The sequence below is a fragment of the Drosophila gunungcola genome, unplaced genomic scaffold (assembly GCF_025200985.1).
Source record: "Drosophila gunungcola strain Sukarami unplaced genomic scaffold, Dgunungcola_SK_2 000001F, whole genome shotgun sequence".
Classification (NCBI taxonomy): domain Eukaryota; kingdom Metazoa; phylum Arthropoda; class Insecta; order Diptera; family Drosophilidae; genus Drosophila; species Drosophila gunungcola.
In genome coordinates, this window is record NW_026453197.1 from 17,892,137 (window position 1) to 17,910,645 (window position 18,509).

Here is an 18,509-nt window from a genome sequence, read left to right on the forward strand (position 1 = left end):
CCAGAGCGCAATCAAATCGCACGTGCCCGCGAACTTTGAGGCAATACAAATAATCCAAGATACGAATATAATCTCTTTAAGAGACCGCGCGTGCCCGCAAAAAATAAAAGAAGTGTGTGTGTGTGGTAAAACACAAAACTGAAAACTGAATCAATTTCTGTGCAGAGGCAGCCGGAATTATGCCTCGCCAGCCTCGCCGTCGTCTTGCTGTGCATTGAAATCGAAATCGAGTCCAATGACCAGCTCTCGAGCTGGTGCCTAAGAAAGAGTTTTGCACTTTGAGATCAGTAGTCGTTCCGCCGGTCAACGAGCAGGCCTTGACCCAAAGCCCAAAGCCCAAAGAAGAGTTCGGAGATTGCGCTTTTATAGCCCAGTTATATAATCGCAGTTGCACTTGTAATTTAAACTAAAAGTAGCAAAAATAAAAAAACCAAAAAAAAATGTGGCTAAAGTGTGTGAGGAAACCGAAAAGTGAAGAGTTTTGGCTGCAGCTGCTCTGCGTGAGTTTTACACTCTCCCGCCTGGAATTCGCCGGTTCGTATGTGGTGTTGTGCTAAAAGAAACCCAAAACAGAGATAAACTTAAGTTTGACTTTTACTTTCGCCCTGGTTGGCACCTTTCTTTTGGCCCTGTCATTTTGTCCATGCTGTTTTTTCTGTTTCTGTATCTGTTTCTGTTGACACTTCAAATTGGCGTCGTTTTAAGTTTGTTGCACAATAACTAACATCGTTTTATTTTCCCTCATTGCGACCTTGCCTCATATATTGGTCAACATTGATATAAAGATCTTGAAGAGCCTCGTCTACAAGTAACTCATATTTTTTAAGAGTTCATCCCACACAAAAATTCCGACTTGTCATTGTGTGAATTTGTAGACTCGCCGAAGCCAAGCGCTCTGGAATCTCTAAAATTTCGGGTGCTTAATTATGTATTCATATTTTGATACCCCTGCACCTTGACACTCTTCGCAGCTTTTGCAATATTTACTGCCAGGCACTGTGTTTTTATTGCCGCTGATAAAGGTGTCATATGGGGCGTATGCGCGTTGCCGGGGTGCGTGTCATTGTCGAGTTTTTTGAATTCAGGCGGATTCAGAGGGCAGGTCCACGGTCGCCAGTTAATTTAGAATGGCAGGGCCAGATTGCAGGTTATTGAACTCAAGCTAATCTCTGAAATTATAAACCGAAAGTAGGCCAAATATGTTGAAATCTAATAGCTGTAGTCAATTAAAAAAAGTTGTAATTCGGACACGAAATTAAGCAATTTGGTTAAGAATTTTGTTAGCACGCTTGTCTAATTTTAAACTAAGACATAAATTGGCTTTGGCTGCTTAAGGTTATGACACACATATCTCGATATCTATATCGATTCGAAGTCAATTGGTCAATAATCTCCAAAGCCAACCAAAACAATATTCATGACTCATGGCAAATTAAAAACACAAAGACCCACAAAATAAACAGAAAACAACAATAAACGAAGTCAAAAGCGAGCCAACCCAAAAACATCTTTTACTTAGCAGGCGATGAGTATTTCGTGTTTCGCCTCCAATTTCGTTTTTCTCCTTCCGCATTCGACTGCTTCCGTTTCGGGGCCTGATTTGTGTTAGTTGGACAGAGTTTTCCGGCCAACCAAAAGTCCCAAAAATTTCTCCATGCCATTTTCCCGCCAAATAAAACATAAACAAACCCGAAACCGAAACCAAAGTCATTTAATTGGCATGCGTAATGCTCGAATGGAAAGGAAAATGAAAAAGGGGGAGGGTGCACTTACATAAGATGGGAAAAAGCAGCGCACGAAGTCGGAGATAAACGATTGTGAAAAACAAATGAAAACAGAAAAGCTGAAGACAATAGAGGCATGACCGCGACCACAGCCCATTGCTAATTGAAGTGTGGGTAAAACTATGTCTACAGAGAAAGAAAAAGTGATCTAAAAAATGTAAAACAAAAAAAAACTCCTTAGAAACAAATCAAAAATAAATTAAAGCGCTAAAGGAAAAATATAAGAGAGATATAAAATATAACATTTAATCTACACCCCAAAAAATTTGTTTTTAATAAGTATGTTTTTAAAATAAACTACAGACAGCTTTAAAGTAAAATTATTAATTAATATAATCCTATCTTTTATTTTTCGTTTCTATTCCGAAGAGTCAAAAACTGTAGTCCAAGTCATCTGGTTGAGAAATTTTTTATACCCAATAGTTTAAATTTGATGTAACAATAGTTTGACTGTATCACCGATATTAGTGGGTGGTTGCGTTGCATTATGCTGCTGACTCTGATGTAAAAATACGCTTGTTGCATTATTAATTTAGCCAGCTGCTGGTCTAGCCAACACACATGTCATCGAATTCGGAGTGTATTAAGCCGTGTTCACTGTGTCGCTGGGGCTTGTATGCCCTATAAGGCAGCCGATATCTTCGGGTATTTCCAGTGCCCAGCCAAGCGACAAGAGTCTGCATCTGCAATAGTTTTCCAGACCGGTTGCATGACGCTCGGTTATCTCCTAGCTACCTAGTAACTAACCGTACTTCAACCGCAAGTGGGCCAATTGGTAGCTCTAACACTTTGGCGTCACCAACTGAGACAGCCGAAGGCCGATTCTCATATGTTTTGGTTAGACTTTTAATTTGGCCATTTGGATTCAAAGCGCATTACAGCGGCTTCTTACGCATGCGGCGTGCTCAACGTTGCTGACACACAAACTTAGCTTGGAACTAGTTCACAGGTAGAGCTTTTAATAAAATTCAAAGTATATATTGCAAATTTTATTTAATTATCTAATTTTGGCTTTTTTTCTTATTGGTTCTAAAATATGTAAATAAAAATAAAAACTTTATCCAAGTTTGTGTTCTATCAATATTTGTTTATATATTTAAAAAAGGTTTAATGGATTGTTATTTCTTAAGAACTCAAGTCACAAAAATTCAAATTTTGTAAATAATTGGACTATTATCTCTTTTCAAGCATTATCAACTAAAATGAAATAAATTACCCATTAAATTAATAGATGGGAGGTGTACAATAGTGCCTAAGTAGCAGAACCGCATTTGTGAAATGCACTCCTCGCAATTGCGAACCACTTGGCGCATATCTGTTCGCAGAAAACGAGCCCAAGTGTCAGATAAGCTGATCTCAAATGGGTTTTCCTTCCCCCATGAATCAGATGAATAAATTACGCATATTCACTCCGCATCCAGTTGCCAGCTCCAGTTATATCATGAGCAGCACGTTTTGTCAAAAATAAACCCAGTTGGTTGCAAAAAGCAAACAACGAGCAGTGAGCCACAATACAGCGTCACTTCCGTTTGAGGCTGACTTTTACTTTCTGCAACTAAATGTTGTTGCTGCTGCAACTGCAACAGCAATCGCATGACATTTGCAGCGTGCCAAATTGCAAGCATTCAATGTCGCTGATGCCAGCAGCTGGTTATGTAATTAAGTGTTATATCTTATAGCGAAACTAGTTTGTCAACTAAAATCTTGAATTTTGAATCTCACCTCCTCCGTAGCTGGCCAAAATGCGGGAGTTGTGGCTGCTGCTGTGGCGGCTGGTCAAAACCAGACGCAGGTCTATGTGACAGATTCTTGCCTCCAGAAACCGTACCGCTGTCCACATCCAAAGATCCAGTTCTATTTGTATACGAGACGCACCCAGGAACAGCCGGAATTCATAGATGTCCTCGATGCGAATGCTTTGTACTACACGCACTTCAATCCGCGGCATCCCACCAAGATCATAATCCATGGATTTGGAGGCGGCAGAACCTTGAGCCCCAGTCCGGATCTTCGAGAGGCGTACTTCAGTGTGGGCGAGTACAACATCATCATTGTGGACTATGCCGATGCCGTGAAGGAACCCTGTCTGAGTCAGATGGACTGGGCACCGCGATTTGGCAGCTTGTGCATTTCCCAGCTGGTAAAGTACCTAGCTCGTCATCCGCGTGGCGTTCAGCCGGATGATCTGCACTTTATCGGGTATAGTGTCGGTGCCCACATCGCTGGTTTGGTGGCAAACTATTTGAAACCCGAGGAGGGAAAGCTGGGCCGGATTACCGCCCTGGATCCAACGATATTCTTCTATGCGGGCGCGAATAACTCAAGGGATCTGGATACCACGGATGCCCACTTCGTGGATGTCGTCCACACAGGAGCTGGAATCCTCGGGCAGTGGCACTCCAGTGGTCATGCGGACTTCTACGTCAACGGAGGCACCAGACAGCCGGCTTGCGTGGGATCAGCCACTTTGTTTCGTAAGTGTTCTAAAATAAAATGTTCTAATTAATATAATAACAATTTTCTTGTTGTTTTAATTTTAAAGAAAATTCCTTATACATTTCCTTAAGACGTGTAATATATTTTTGTTCAAAAATTAATAGTGAATTATTATTTCCTTTTAAAAATATCAATTCATTGTACATAACTAGCCATATATTTGACATGTCGGTTTAATATAAATTATCTTTCCATCAAACCGCAGAAACTTTGGCCTGTGATCACACGAAAGTCACGCCATACTTTATTGAATCCATTACGACGACTCGAGGATTTTATGCAGGTCCATGTCCCAACTTGTTCTCCTACCTGATAGGCTGGTGTGAGCCCAAGGATTCGGAATATGTCCTAATGGGCGAACACTGCTCTCACAAGTGAGTCTTATATTAATATATATTTTTGAGTATTTTTTATAAATATATATTTTTATTGCAGAGCTCGAGGGAACTATTATGTGACCACCAATGCCAAGGCGCCCTTTGCTCGGGGTTTTCCGGGTAAAGGGCGATCCAATGGAGAATACCAGGGAGTGAGAAGATAATGCTCTTCAACTTGGCCCAGTCGATAAATGATTTTGATATACTAATTTGTATTTGAACCGCCTACACTTAGGCAACTTTAACACCGTAGCACTCATGTGATTTTAGATTGTTTCCTAATTGATACCTATTTATTTCATATTTTTGTTATTAGCTCTAACTTCAGCCATTTTTTGTTGGGAGCTGGGAGTGGACCGAGTCCCAATCTCAAGTGTTCCGGGACTTGTACAAACAAATAGGTATAATCGTTAAGTTTTATGCTAAGAGTTGGATGAAATAAAAGAACTCAATTTTGTTGGCATAATTTTTAACATGTTCGTTTTATTGAATTCCAAATACAATTCATTAGGTATAATTTCGTTCTGTTTTTCCTGACCTTCGAATATTGCATTTCGTATAGCCGGATCTCATGCATTGGGGCTTGTATCTTTATGTCTATTAACCAAATTTAAGTTACACAAGAGACGAAGAAACTAAGCAGAATTTAAAATGAACAGTGGTTTTCTTTGTTCTGAGTCTCCTTAATTCGTTTATGTTAAGGAATAATTATTTGATCTTCTTTTTTGTTTTTGAGCATACAATGAAATATATAAGTATTTATTTTAATTTGGTTTAACTACCATATAAATTATACAACATGGGCGGGTGTTGCCAGAAAAGGGATCTCCGATTGTGTATAATATTTAATTTTGATTTAATAATTTATATGTTGTATACAGAACTCCCAGTGAACACAAAGAATCTTTTGTTTCTAAATATATACACGGTTTAAGTATAGTTTGGATATCCCAGCCAAAGTGATACAGCTTTTTTAATATCAAGAAGTTTCTTTGGATTCAGATTCGAAGAGTTTCGTAGACCTTTTTCACGATTTTAGTATATATATGATTTATATTAGTAGCATATATCTGAACCGTATTTGTGCGCCTATATTTCTGTATGAATGTGTATGCATTTCCTAGCGTTTTCATTTGTTTATTTCCACGTACAACATTTAAGTTTGGCTAGTAGTTAAAATAACCTAGATGTAACCTGTTCTTTTGTGACTCTGGCTATAGCAAAAACTGATGGTTTAACACTATTAAAGTTTTTAGCTATGCTTTGGTTTCAATTTGGCTTTATGTACACTTATATTACTCACAAAAGCATTTAATGATGGCATTCAACTACGAGATATAATTGTATTTACAAACTGTTATGTCAAACGACTTTATTATTTTCATATCTTAGCAAAAGCAAAAGTTTTAACCGTGGCTTTTTTGGTTAACATATCTATGTTATTATTGTCCACACAGCCCCGAGAGCTTGAGTATCTCTCAAAAACAAAAAATAAGGAAATAAAATCGATGAAGTGAGAACTTGTCTCTAAAGTATTAATCTTTAGATTAAACATGAATTAATCTTAAATATGGTTTTATGTACAGAATGAATTTGTAACTATTCTAATATTACACATACGCCCCAGTGGCCAACATTTTTAATTGCCTGCGTAAAGCATTTGTTAAAAATTTGTGCCTAAAATCAAATTAAGATTATAAATAAATGGAAATAATAGGTTCATATTAATTTAATTACTATTAACTAGGCTTACTTCTCTAAGTATTGTCGCTCACACAAGCAGTATTGTTTGTTTTCTTCAATTGGAACTTTTATCCAAAAAACATTTAAAATTGTAATATATATTAGCTATTTTAAGTTGCTATACGAGTATTTGCGTGAGTATTTATTCGCTGCGCTGTACAAATTACGGTATTAGAATTGACTCTTTTAGTTAGAAAATGTTCACGTTTTTAATACATAGTGATTTAAATGTGAATAATTTAAATTACCTTTATATAGCTATTTATAATATTTGTGGCTAATTTAATATGTTTGGATAATATACAGACGATTAGAAGTAATTTCATTGTAAATTTGCATTTGAATTGAACATTGCGAAAGTAAGTGCGTCTAAATATGTTTTGTGTGGCAGTAATGGAAATTTTAAGTAAATTTAAGCTAAACAAACAAAGGTGCATGTAACTAAAGAAAATAAATAGTTACAGTGCATTTTGTAAGTTAAATTTGTGCTCCGAAATAATATTTGGTGCATTAATAAATTAAAATAAAATTATTTAATGCAAAACATATTTACAATCTACTAGATATTTCGAAATGGTTTAAATTTATTGGTTTAGAGAGATTTAATAGGGTTAATATAGTAAATTTAATAATTTTGTTTTATTTATGTTTTACAAAAGGAACACAATTTAAAAATAAAACGAATGTTCGTACTTGAAAGCAAATTAACAAATATCATTAAAATTATAGTGTATTGTTTATTATTTGTATTATAAATTGCGAAGTTTGGATTTTCAAGCCAAGGAAATAGGCAAAAATCGTAGAAGAGGTCGAACTTTTTAAAAAACGTAAAATAAAGTGGAATTTAAAAGAAAGATTGCATTCATTGCTATGAATCCAAGATATTATTATATTTGCATGAAAATCCAAACTTAGTGAAAATCTTTTACATTTTTATATAAAGTGTTCCTTTTGCTTATTAATATTTTAATGTAGTGAGCATATGAAGACCAAGTCTGAGGTTATATGCGCCTACGGCTATCTACTTAAGTCTAATGTTTTTAGTACCTACATCATGCCTTGCTCATGTTCCTAAAACACAAAAGCATACGGTGCATCAATAATAAAACCAATCAAACATAAACAATTTATAGTTAACAGAACAATATTATGTTTTTTGATTAACTAGTATTTTTATGGTTATCATTCGTGCCGAACATCAACAATTGCTTGGATTTGATTAAAATGTTCTCCGTACACAGAAGATAATATCATCAATGGTAATAAAACGTGCAGTTTGCAGTTCAACAACAATCTTTGGCTAAATATATAGTATATATATCTATATATACGATTATACCGATTTAAATATAGATATTATGGGCTTTGTCTGGATTATGTGGTTTATGATATACACAAGTGCTGACTATATATTTCCAGTTCGTTCCCTATCTTGTGTTGCAGTTTCGGTTTTTCGGAGCTTGTAAATAGAAATTCGCGGAAGCGACGCCTTAGTACCATATACTATAGTTTCTATATAGATTGATTAGGCCAGTGTGTGTCTATATGTGTGCTAATGGTTATGGTAAGGGTATTGGCTATCGGTATTGCTGTGTATGCATATGTAGTTTCTCTGTTAGGTACATAGTTTCATTGTGTTAGTGTGGCATATGAAATCCCCTAATTCGCTGACAAATTCGTTACTCTTTTAGTTATTTTTTTATGTATAGTATATATATTCTCCGAAAGGCTTTTGGGATCCCTTCATCAATGGAACTCAACAAATAGAAAGTCAGAGAGTATGGGGGAAAAACTTTAACGGCACACCAAGAACAAACAATAAACGTCAAACGATTTTCGACTACAACTAAAGGTTATGATATATATCAGTGAGTCCATTACTGCTGCTGCTGGTATCCCTGTGGATCGTAGGACGGCATTTGTCCTTGCGTGTATCCATATTGTCCTGCGTTCGACACATCCCCGTAAGTTGGAGGGGCATCCTCCTCGGCGATGGGTGGTGCCCCACTGGCCATGGCGAATGGGTTGTTGGCCACGTGCCCAGTGGCGCCGTAGCTAATGGCATTTGACTGCTGCATTTGGCTCTGCTCATTGTACTCGGGAGCGCCCTTTCGTGGGAAAGTGGAGAACAATGGTATTATAGGGTTAATTAAAGGGCTCGAAAACAGGATATTCGGCAAAAAAGTATAGTAAAGAATCTTGAACATTAGGTAACCCTTTAAAAAAATGTAGTTATATGAAATCCAATTTAAAATATATCTAAATTTAATTTTGTTTTTTTATTAAATATTTCAATAATAAATATATAAGTTAACTTTATCAAAACTTACTGATAAAAAAAGTAAATTTTAACACAAAAACTTTAATAGTTTTCCACTTACAAATGAGGTCTCCTTCATGTAATCGCCCAACATGCCCGCCTGGCTGGGATCCGTGTTGGTAATTGCACCTGCTGGTGGTGCCCACACCTTCTGCTCCTCGGCTGGAGGTTCCGCCCAAGGCTGCAGTTCTCCAGAGGCGAAAATCCCGTAGAAAGTACACCCAACCAGATGAACACAGGCGGCCAAGGTGAAGACAGTTGTCCAACAGCCAGTGGGCTAAAAAGTTTGAATATAAAATAAAATTCATTAATAAATAACGAACCATTCAGTTTATATAATATAATATTAAAATATATTAAAAAGACAAGTAAAAGCTTTAATATTTCCGTAACTTCACACCACCAGTTAAAGTTAAAGTTTAGTTAAAGTTCCTATAAGATCTATGTTTTTTAAGAACGATCAATTTTTGTATAGCTCCTGAAATTCGTAACCTTTTATAAGCCCAAAAAATCTGTCTGCTATAAATCAAAAAAATTTACTTTGATTTCCCATTTGTTTTTCCCACAAAACTCAACTTACATTAGCCTGAATAAGACCATCCAGTGCGTAGGGCACAATGATGCCAGCCAAAGTGCCAATGCCATTCGAGAGCCCCATCAAGATACTGGCATATCGCGGAGCAATATCCAAATGATTGACATTATAACCAGAAATGGCAAAGCCACTGAAGGCCACGCCGCAGGTCAAGGAAAACATGGCTCCCGTCTGGAAAAGAGAGCTCTATATAATAAAAAAAAACCAGAAACTAATTAATGACCTACCGCAGTTGAGGAATGCGCCACAAATAGGAAAAACAGGCCCTCCATTCCAAAGCCACCGCAGTTGAACAGCTTTCTCACATTCGTGGTGGACAGGATGCCATTCTTTCGCAGGTGATCCGCCAACATGCCGCCAAATGGAACTATTGTGGTCATGATCAAATGGGGCAGGGATCCCACAAAGCCCGCCTCCTCCACTTTAAAACCAAACTTGTGCTTGAGGAACGAGGACTGGAACAGGACCAGGAGGTAGAAGTTCCAGGAGCGACAGAAGTTGGCCACAATGATGGCGTACACCGGCATCGAACGCATCATCTCCCGCCAAGGAGTCGTCTTTAAAGATGGCATTGAAGGATGAGCCGACTCCCCCAGCGATTTCTCGATGTACTTCAGCTCGGGTATGCTGATGGCCGGATGTTTGCGAGGATTCTCGAAGCACAACCATATCCAGAACATGTACCATATGATACCGAACACCCCGTAGGCGTAGAATGGCGCCTGGTAGCCCACCGTATCGGCCAGAAGTCCGGAGAGCGGAAGTCCCACCACCACGCCGGCATAGGAACCGGAAAAGGCCAACGTGGCCAGTCGGGAACGTTCCATGGGAGGCGCCCAGAAGCGCCAGATGCCATGACAAGCCGGATACGTAACGCCCTGAGGAGGAATATAATATTTAATAAAATCCGATTGTATGTTAGAAATTTTTAACGATTTTTGATATTTATTTAATAAGGAGGCTGCTACAAAAATCACTAGCAAATTGTTTTTAATCCGGAAGTCCTATAGATAATTCCAAACATCAAACTATGTCTACCAAAAAAATTTAAAAGGCATAAACAAATGGTGTACTGCTTCCGAAATGGAATGAGCAAATATGTTGTTGCCAAAGTATCTGTCATTTATTTCCGAGTCAAAGAAATATGACATACTCCCCAGTCTTTTTCACAAAGAAATCGCATTAAAATAAATGCTTTTGTTATTTTTTCTTTACCCTAGCAGAACCCCCATCCCTTTGAGGGCTTAGGACATGTTTCCATTTCACATATTTGCTTTATCATACAGCAAAATCTAACCCTCCCCATTTTCGCAACATCACGCAGCCGTAATCCCCGGCTTTGATCTGTGGCAAAATCGAATTTGGTTAGCTGGTTGGTTGGATGGTTGGCTGAATGGTTGGGCTACGTACCTCGAAGAGTCCTTGCAGGACGCGCACACAAATCACCACATGACCGTGCATCAGGGTCATCGCGAATGGCACGAAAAGATGCAGTGTGGCGGAGCTCACGATGGACAGTCCGAATATCTTGTTGGCCGGAAACTTGGAGGCAATGAAGCCGCCGGGAATCTGCGTCACCAGATAGCCCCAGAAAAAGGACGAGTCCACATGGCTCTCCACGGCCACAGTCCAGTTCATGAAAACAGTCTGCAAAAATTCGCACATAAATACATTTACAGGGTGAGTTACCAGGCAGTTCAACAATCATTAAAAACCGCTGCAGGCATTTATTAACGAGCATCCGGGCTCTGAGTTTCAAAATGGGTTGTGTTGGTGTCTATTTGGGGGCGTGGTCTTTTGTGTATGACTTTTGAGTGATATCCACCCACTCACACACTCACACACCCAATTGACAACAGCTTCTCGCCAAACGAAGCGAATTTGATGGCTCCCTCTCTCTAGCATTTATTTGTACTCATTTAATTCTGTCAAATTGATCAATTTAATATGTATTCCTTCAGCAAGCAGATGTGAGCTGAATTTAATGAGAGTCTCTGTCAACTTTAGTATAATTTTAAAAATTTAAGCCATTGCGGAATTTTAATAAAATTAAATTTCAAGATTATGGCATTTTTGTGGAGAAAAAAAAAGTTCCCTTCTAAGTTATTTCTCTATTAAAAACACCAATAGCAAAAAGTATTTTACATATAGTTCCTTACATTTTAATAGTTATTTATCAAATTTTTAATAAATGTACCATCAAAATGAAGTGATGGAATGGAATTTAATATAATTTTTTATTAAACTTGGTCTTCGTTTTGTATCAATCAGTTTTGTTTGAACTAAACCTATTAGCCTTAAATTTAATTTGTAATATACAATTTAATGTGATTTAAAAGGTGTTTAAAGATTTTCAATAAAATCTTAAATATTTAAAAATGCTTTGGGAATTAGGCTTAACTAAACCAAATTGGGACTTAACTCAATTAAACCCAATTATAAAATTTTGAAATAGGTATATTAGCTATAGCTACTCACCCCGTTGTGCTCTCCTTTGAGCTTGGCCGCCGACATGTTGCACCGCATTCCGAAGGCGATCATGAATCCCACGCAGGCCATGGTGGCGATGGTGTAGCGGGCCGGCATGCAAGGACACTCCGCCTTGCAGTACTTGTCGATCTTCCGCAGCGGCGGTCGCTCGATCTCCTCGAAGGAGGCGGGCGAATCGGGCCGATCGTCGTCGTCGTCGTAGGCGTGGCCGCCCCCAGGACCCCGACCCTCCCGGTCACCGCCCTCCATCTCCTCGTAGCCTCCGTGTCCGCCATGATAGCTCTGCGATATCTCGAACTTCTCCATGTTGGGCTTCAGGCTGTAAAATGGAAGTAAAATAAAGGGTATTTCCTAGATTTTAGTTAAAATAATAAAATACAAATCATGTTATATAACACATAAACTTTCTGTTACTTAAAATAAGACAATTTTAACGGCAAGAGCCTAAAATGTATTTTTATATCTTAACATTCGTTATTTGTCGTTTAAATAAATTTTTTTTTTATATAGATGTTTTGAGATCTGCGTATTTTATAAATACTTTTTTCGGGAATTTAAATAAGTATTCTTTAGAGATACTAATAACATTTCTGGTAATAAAAATCACAAATTATCTTAGGCAAGAGACTTTTTGTCCATTGAATTAATTTCTCATTTATAGACGTTAGAAGTTCTGTGTAATTTTGAGAGTATGGGCATTTTTTATAAGAAACTTTTTCCAAAATTTAATATAAGCTTCCCAAACTCTTTAAAAAATGACACCCTTTTTTGCCCATAAAATTTTTTGTTTTTTGTTTGACAGTTTCTCGAATCAATTCCCTCAATAAAACTTGTATATTACAATCGTTTTCTCCAGGGGCATAATTCATGCCAATTAGAGTGGCTAGCAATCCAAATCAACAGGTCAACTGGAGGGCGTGAAAACACAAATATTTTCGGCTTGTTAGCAGCAACAGCTGCCACCCCTCCAAAATCCTGCCGCCCATTCAAAGGTGGTTGTTGTTTTTTCCCAAGGGTCCCAAAGGAATTGTGGTATCTGAGGGGAGGAACTTGCTGGTACAACTCCCCTTCTTACTGCTGAATAAAATTCAATTTTATTAAGTGCTGATAGCATGTCTACGGGTATTTAAAGTTGATTGGACTAGGTAAGAATCCGAAATCGCATTTCCCGATTTGATTTCCCAGTTTAAACACAGTTAAAAGACCTTGTCACCGACTGATTGATGGATGTGTGTTAGCTGATATCGGGTGATATCTGGGGTTGACCCTTACAACCCACCCACCCTCTCTCACCAAACCATTAACCCGGGATAAGTGACACATCAACTGAGATATGGCCCCTTACCCCCCATTCCCCTGAATTAGGAATTTTTCTTCATAAATATCCAGACAAAGTCCCCATAAGTATGCAATACAAACTAATAAGCAGCCACCAGCCAAAAACAAGCCACTACAGTGGATATAACTTTTTGTCGTCTTCGGAGTCGCCGCCTGTCACATAACTCAACTGTCTGCCGCCAAAGCTACCCTCGTCTGGTCACGCAGGATCCCCTGAATATGGGCAAAAAAAATCAAAAAGGGGGAAGATGGAGCAACTTGCGTCCTTCGAACAACTTGCGACTTGACCGACTTTAAGGCTGACGCCAATTTTATGCGGCAATTCTTATTTGCCCTGCGAAAAAAAGACAGCTGCGTTATGTCCGTCATTAGGTTTGTTATATGCCAAACGAGGATTCGATTACCATTTCAACGTGATATTTCAGGACCTAGGCACTTAAGGTATTCCTGTATAAATCTAGGGAACATTATAATTAATTTCTGAAAGCTTGGTTTTGATACAAATTATGTTAAATTTAATATTTGATTAGGCTTAAAGGTATTTTAAAGTAAATATTCATTAACTATTCAATATAAGTTAAAAACAAATACATTTTCATAAGGATTGTTTTTTTTCAATACTTAGTATAAGAGAAATATATTTTTGATTTTTTTGTAGGTTTATTGTTTAACCTTAAAGATATTTTGAAGCATATATTCGTCCTTGAATATATGATTATTAAAAATTAATTAAATTGTTTTACACAAAAAAAAAAGCCATTCATAAAGTTATTTTGCATTATTTTAAAACTTTATTTTAAATTGTCCTGATAGAACATCACGTGTTCTTCTGTTTTCAGAAATCACTTCACATCCTTGACTGGATTTTTTGACGTCTCGCCAAACTATGTTTGGCGCAAAAGTTCTGTGTTGATAGTCAGTAAAAATGTTGCAGACTTTTTGGCGCCGCCCAGATTAAGGATAACTGGCGCCACGAACTGAAGGCTTTTCGGCATTCGCTTTTGACTTTAACGTGGCCACAAAAACGCGACCATTAGAGATGTAAATGGGGCACATTCACAAAAATATATAAATGTATATGGATGGTGTGTATTAGTTTGTTTGCCTTGACAACTGAGATGCTCCGGCATTTGAAGTGGGCGGCAAAGAGAAAGTGGTGGCTTGTCAGCGACACGACCGCGTATCTTCAATGGCAATTCTAATTTCATTTTCACTGGCAAGGATAAGGATAATGGAACTCCTTGAGCGCTCCCCCGATGAGGCATTTCAATTTCTTCGCGCCAAGTGCCACTCGAGAGCTTCAGCGGCAGGTCCTGCCAACGGTAACAGCAACGGGTCGTAAAAATCAATTTCATTTGCGTGGGCCACTGCAGCAGCAGCAGCAGCATCAGCAGCAGCCCTTCGTCGGTATGCAACACATTCCTTAATGAAAGCGATCCGAGCCACCTATTGTTCCAATTTCTAATTTGCGCCCCAAGGTCCTTGAGAAATCAGGCGAGGTGTGGCCATAAAATTGCATACCAGGACCACACACATTCATTGAGTGTTTGCCCAATGTGCCCCAGTAGGGCTTTATTGTGTGTTTCCCGGAATCGAAGGTGCCGGCGTATACGTATAAGTTCCCGGACACGTGCTGCCAACGTGCCCGGAATTCCTGAGCCACCGGTGTGCTCGTCGTCGGCATGCCAGCGCGTTCATTGTCACCACTGGAAGGTCCTGCGAGTCCTGTAAGTCCTGGGTAGCCCCCATCTCTAATGACTTGCTAAGCATGCCAATAATTTTACAACTTTCCGGGGCGCGACACGTGCCAAAGTTTCGCGACGTCGGCCAGTCGACAGTGCGTATCAATATCGGTACATATTTACTGCATTATCCTGGAAATGGTCAAGTTCAACCAACCACGAACACCGACCAGCCTTGCGTTAAATTAAACTCTCTCACTTTTTTTGTTCTTTCCAAAGTCCATTTGATTGCAATCATATTTCATCGCAGGCATATTGCTTAGCGTTATCGCTGTACACTGGTCAACATAGATTTCAATCATAAATAAAGTTAAGGGATGTATAAAAAAACTATAATTATCTTTTTTAAAAAAATTTAATGACTCAATCTTTTGAGAAATAAATTTATATCTTCTATGCATTGACTAGCAAAAAAATACATAGCGTAAATAAACTCGAATGTAAAGCGTAAGTTTTTAATTTCCCTCAAAACAGTATTCAAATATCTGTGTTGTTATATCGGATTATGTATAGCTATATATAGCTACATAATTGTCCAAAATTTTATTTATAGCTTCCTTTAAGCTTTAAAATTCCAAAAAATCGAAAAATATCAAAACAACAAAAATCTTCTATTTAAGCTACATGTAAAGATAACTTCATCACTTCTGAAATTTTAAATGGGGTATATCTAAAATATTAAGTTTTGAATTTAAATTAAAGCTTTTCGCATTTAATTGGTTTCCCAAAACCAAAACCTTGCTGCTTGGTGTTATGCTTATAATATCACATTCGATTCGTCTGGCACACTTACCCGCCGAACACGCCCGTCGCCTTTTCCTTAAACGCCGTCAGACCCTTCATGCTGCCGCTGTGCTCGTGTCCCTGATTTTCCCAGACTCCTTCTGACTCCGCCCCTGTCTCCGGATCGCCGAATCCTCCTCCGTGAAAGTCAGCGCTTGTTGTGCTTCGTTGGCTTTTCCGCTGTTATCACTTGGGCGCATAAATATATTTTGTTGCCTACTTCACGGCGGATTGCCGTGTATATAAGCGTGGCGAATCGGCGGCGGTTAATTTCCGTGAAGCCAGCACAAATTTGATGACTATATTTTCGGGTTGGTTCGCTCACTCGGCAGGGGATTTTCAGTTGGTCGCCATATAATTTCGATTTACGGAAAGCTTGTGCATTTTCATTTACAGTGCCTGAAAAAGAGATTTGTACCGGTTATTAATGGGTCCAACAATTTGTGTTCTGTTGCTGATAAGCAAAAATCTCATACAATTTCATCATTTTGCACATTTCTTGTAAGCGGCTTATGTTCATAAATTTGCTTGGGTCTCCGATGGGAGTGATGAGGGAAACGAAAGAGTGTTATTATATGGGTATGGGGTAACTACTGAGCCGGGAGAACATTTTGTAAATATTTCTGGCTTTGTTGGCTATTTTGATTGCCTTTTACGCTTCATTTAATGTGTGGAGGAAATTTGAGCCTTTTTTGGTTAGAGTAATCTCTTCTGAATAGGGTTAGCAAAAATGAGTAGAGCAATTATATCAAAAAACCAATTTGTAAAACGTTGTAAATAAATTAATTGGGATAAAAAAAAAGAAAAAAAAGATTTTAGACGTTTTAAAAACACTAGAAACACCTTCTTAAAATTTAGTTCCAGTATCATAAGTCTCTAGAGACTTGCATTTACTAGCACAAGCATGTCAACAGGCTTATCTTATATAACAAAAATAAAATTGTTTTTTGGTAGGAAAATTATTGAAATGAAATGTAGCAAAGAAATTATTTATTAAAATTATTAATAATTATTTCAAAGTATTAATAAACAGGACATTCAATTAGACTTCTAAAAAATTTAATATCATGGATTAAATATTCTTTATTTATTGTCAATTAAACTTTTAATACAAAAAAAATTTTAAAAAAGGTCAGCATTTCTTTTCGTTTTTCACAAAATTCCCCAAAAACGTTGTACTTTTGACCTTTGGCCTCAACGTCTACTTACATGCCACACTAGAGTTACGTAATCCATTTCGCCGATGTGCCCGATTATGTAATCGTCCTTTAGTTGAAACTTTAGCACAGTTTGTGTTCGGTAGTTAATTTGGCTTAAATTATTTTTTATTAGTCAACAAAATTTGTTAAGTATTTAATTTTGTTGTTGTTGGTTAGGATATCACAAATAAGGTACACACATAACAGATTATACAGCTTGATTATACACTACGCGATACGCTGGAAATGGGATAGTAAAAATGGTAAAGTTTTTAAAAAATATATTTATTTTTTATTTTTAATCTCTAAAATGTTTTAAAATAATTTAGGTGTTTTAAAGTCTCACATTTTCTGGGCAACACACGCCTAGCAAAAATAAGAGTAAAATCGAGAACTGAACATAAAAACTTTGGATAAACCAATTAAGAACTTAGAATGTGGGACGACAACATCCAGACAGAGTTTGACCATGAGACCGGCGGCTGGATTTTATGGAACCGACGACCACGAGGACGAGGACCGATCCGAACCCAACTCTGTCTGAAGACTGTGTGACAGCCAGTTCAAAATCAGCAGCGATGTGGACCTCCATTTGAGGATCGGCGGAGGACAGGTGGCGACGGAATACTTTGATACATAAGCTGCCACCTCGGCCTGGAATGTATCCAATATATAGACACGGTACGGTATGGGGAAAACTAGTGTAGAGGTGGAGAGGGTTGGGGGATGGGGGAAGGGGGAGGAGCGTAGTATATACACTGGAAATTTTCAACCACTGGAATGTGTGAGTTTTTCTTTTCAAGGGTATTACGAGGCGTGGGCCAGAAACCGTAGATTTTTTACACTTTTCGCCATAAATCAGCACTTTTTCGAAACACTCTCTATATGCACATGATTATTCAGATATTTTGTTACTAAATATCCTTATTTATTGATCTATTTTCATAGTATTTTTCCAGCCATATACCCGCAGCTCAAACGGCTCGCTTTTGGCCTCAGCAGGACAACGCACGAAGTGAAACTAAAAGCGCCCGCATTCGCCTTTCTTGTCTGCCCAGATGGATGTCCTGCCAGCGGATTATGCTCCTCCGCAGCATAATCAACGCATTTGTCCTTTTCGCACAGGGGCTGTGGTGAAAAGCTTTCCACCGAAACGAAAACTGCGCAGGCTCGACAATCCTGACGAGTCCTTCGTCCTTCGGCATTGGTCGCTGGCGGCTGGCAACAGTAGCCGTTGATACTTGGGGCCACGGTGGGGGTTTGCTGAGCCACCTGCCCGTGGAGCACCAATCAGAAGTCCTCTTGTACATGGGAATTTACCACCTCCTTTGGGTTGGCATGCGAATCTCAGTCGTGCGTGAAATGCTATTAACATGTTGCCAGGCCATTTTCCATTGTTTTTTGCCTCATGGCACACACAGTCGTCCTCGTCCTGCATTCTCCTCCTCATTCGACATCCCAGAATGTCAGCCATTTTGAATATTTTTCGCTGTCTGCTTGGGGGACACTTAAAACACCTAAGCATGCTCACAAAATGTTCGAAAATACAACGATTTATGGATGAGCATCGCTTCTGTTGATTATTGACCAGCCACAAATAAGTGACTTTATTTCTTTGGAGTTTGATTGATTCAAGTTGTGC

General features: G+C 38.3%; 2 protein-coding genes across 4 annotated transcripts; one reads left to right on the forward strand and one right to left on the reverse strand.

Annotated features, from left to right (window-relative positions):
• The first annotated feature begins 6 nt into the window (after positions 1-6).
• LOC128261431 (phospholipase A1 member A) lies at positions 7-5,055 on the forward strand. Its single transcript, XM_052995129.1, has 4 exons — positions 7-534; positions 3,518-4,258; positions 4,486-4,654; positions 4,716-5,055. Exons 1-4 carry the CDS (start codon positions 441-443, stop codon positions 4,819-4,821), a joined length of 1,110 nt encoding a protein of 369 aa, XP_052851089.1. The 5' UTR covers positions 7-440; the 3' UTR covers positions 4,822-5,055.
• Positions 5,056-5,109: 54 nt separating this feature from the next.
• Positions 5,110-17,920, reverse strand: LOC128261430 (vesicular glutamate transporter 1). 3 transcript variants are annotated; one of them, XM_052995127.1, is made up of 9 exons: positions 17,835-17,920; positions 16,878-17,107; positions 15,679-16,067; positions 11,794-12,124; positions 10,726-10,962; positions 9,543-10,193; positions 9,301-9,486; positions 8,782-8,997; positions 5,110-8,508 (listed from the first exon to the last, which is right to left on the reverse strand). In XM_052995127.1, the coding sequence occupies exons 3-9, from the start codon at positions 15,726-15,728 to the stop codon at positions 8,278-8,280; spliced, it is 1,902 nt and encodes a 633-aa protein (XP_052851087.1). In that variant the 5' UTR covers positions 15,729-16,067; positions 16,878-17,107; positions 17,835-17,920; the 3' UTR covers positions 5,110-8,277. The 3 variants fall into 3 exon arrangements, with proteins under 3 accessions (XP_052851087.1, XP_052851088.1, XP_052851085.1); XM_052995128.1 differs by lacking the exon at positions 17,835-17,920 and adding an exon at positions 17,679-17,697; XM_052995125.1 differs by lacking the exon at positions 17,835-17,920 and adding an exon at positions 17,214-17,625.
• Positions 17,921-18,509: the final 589 nt, after the last annotated feature.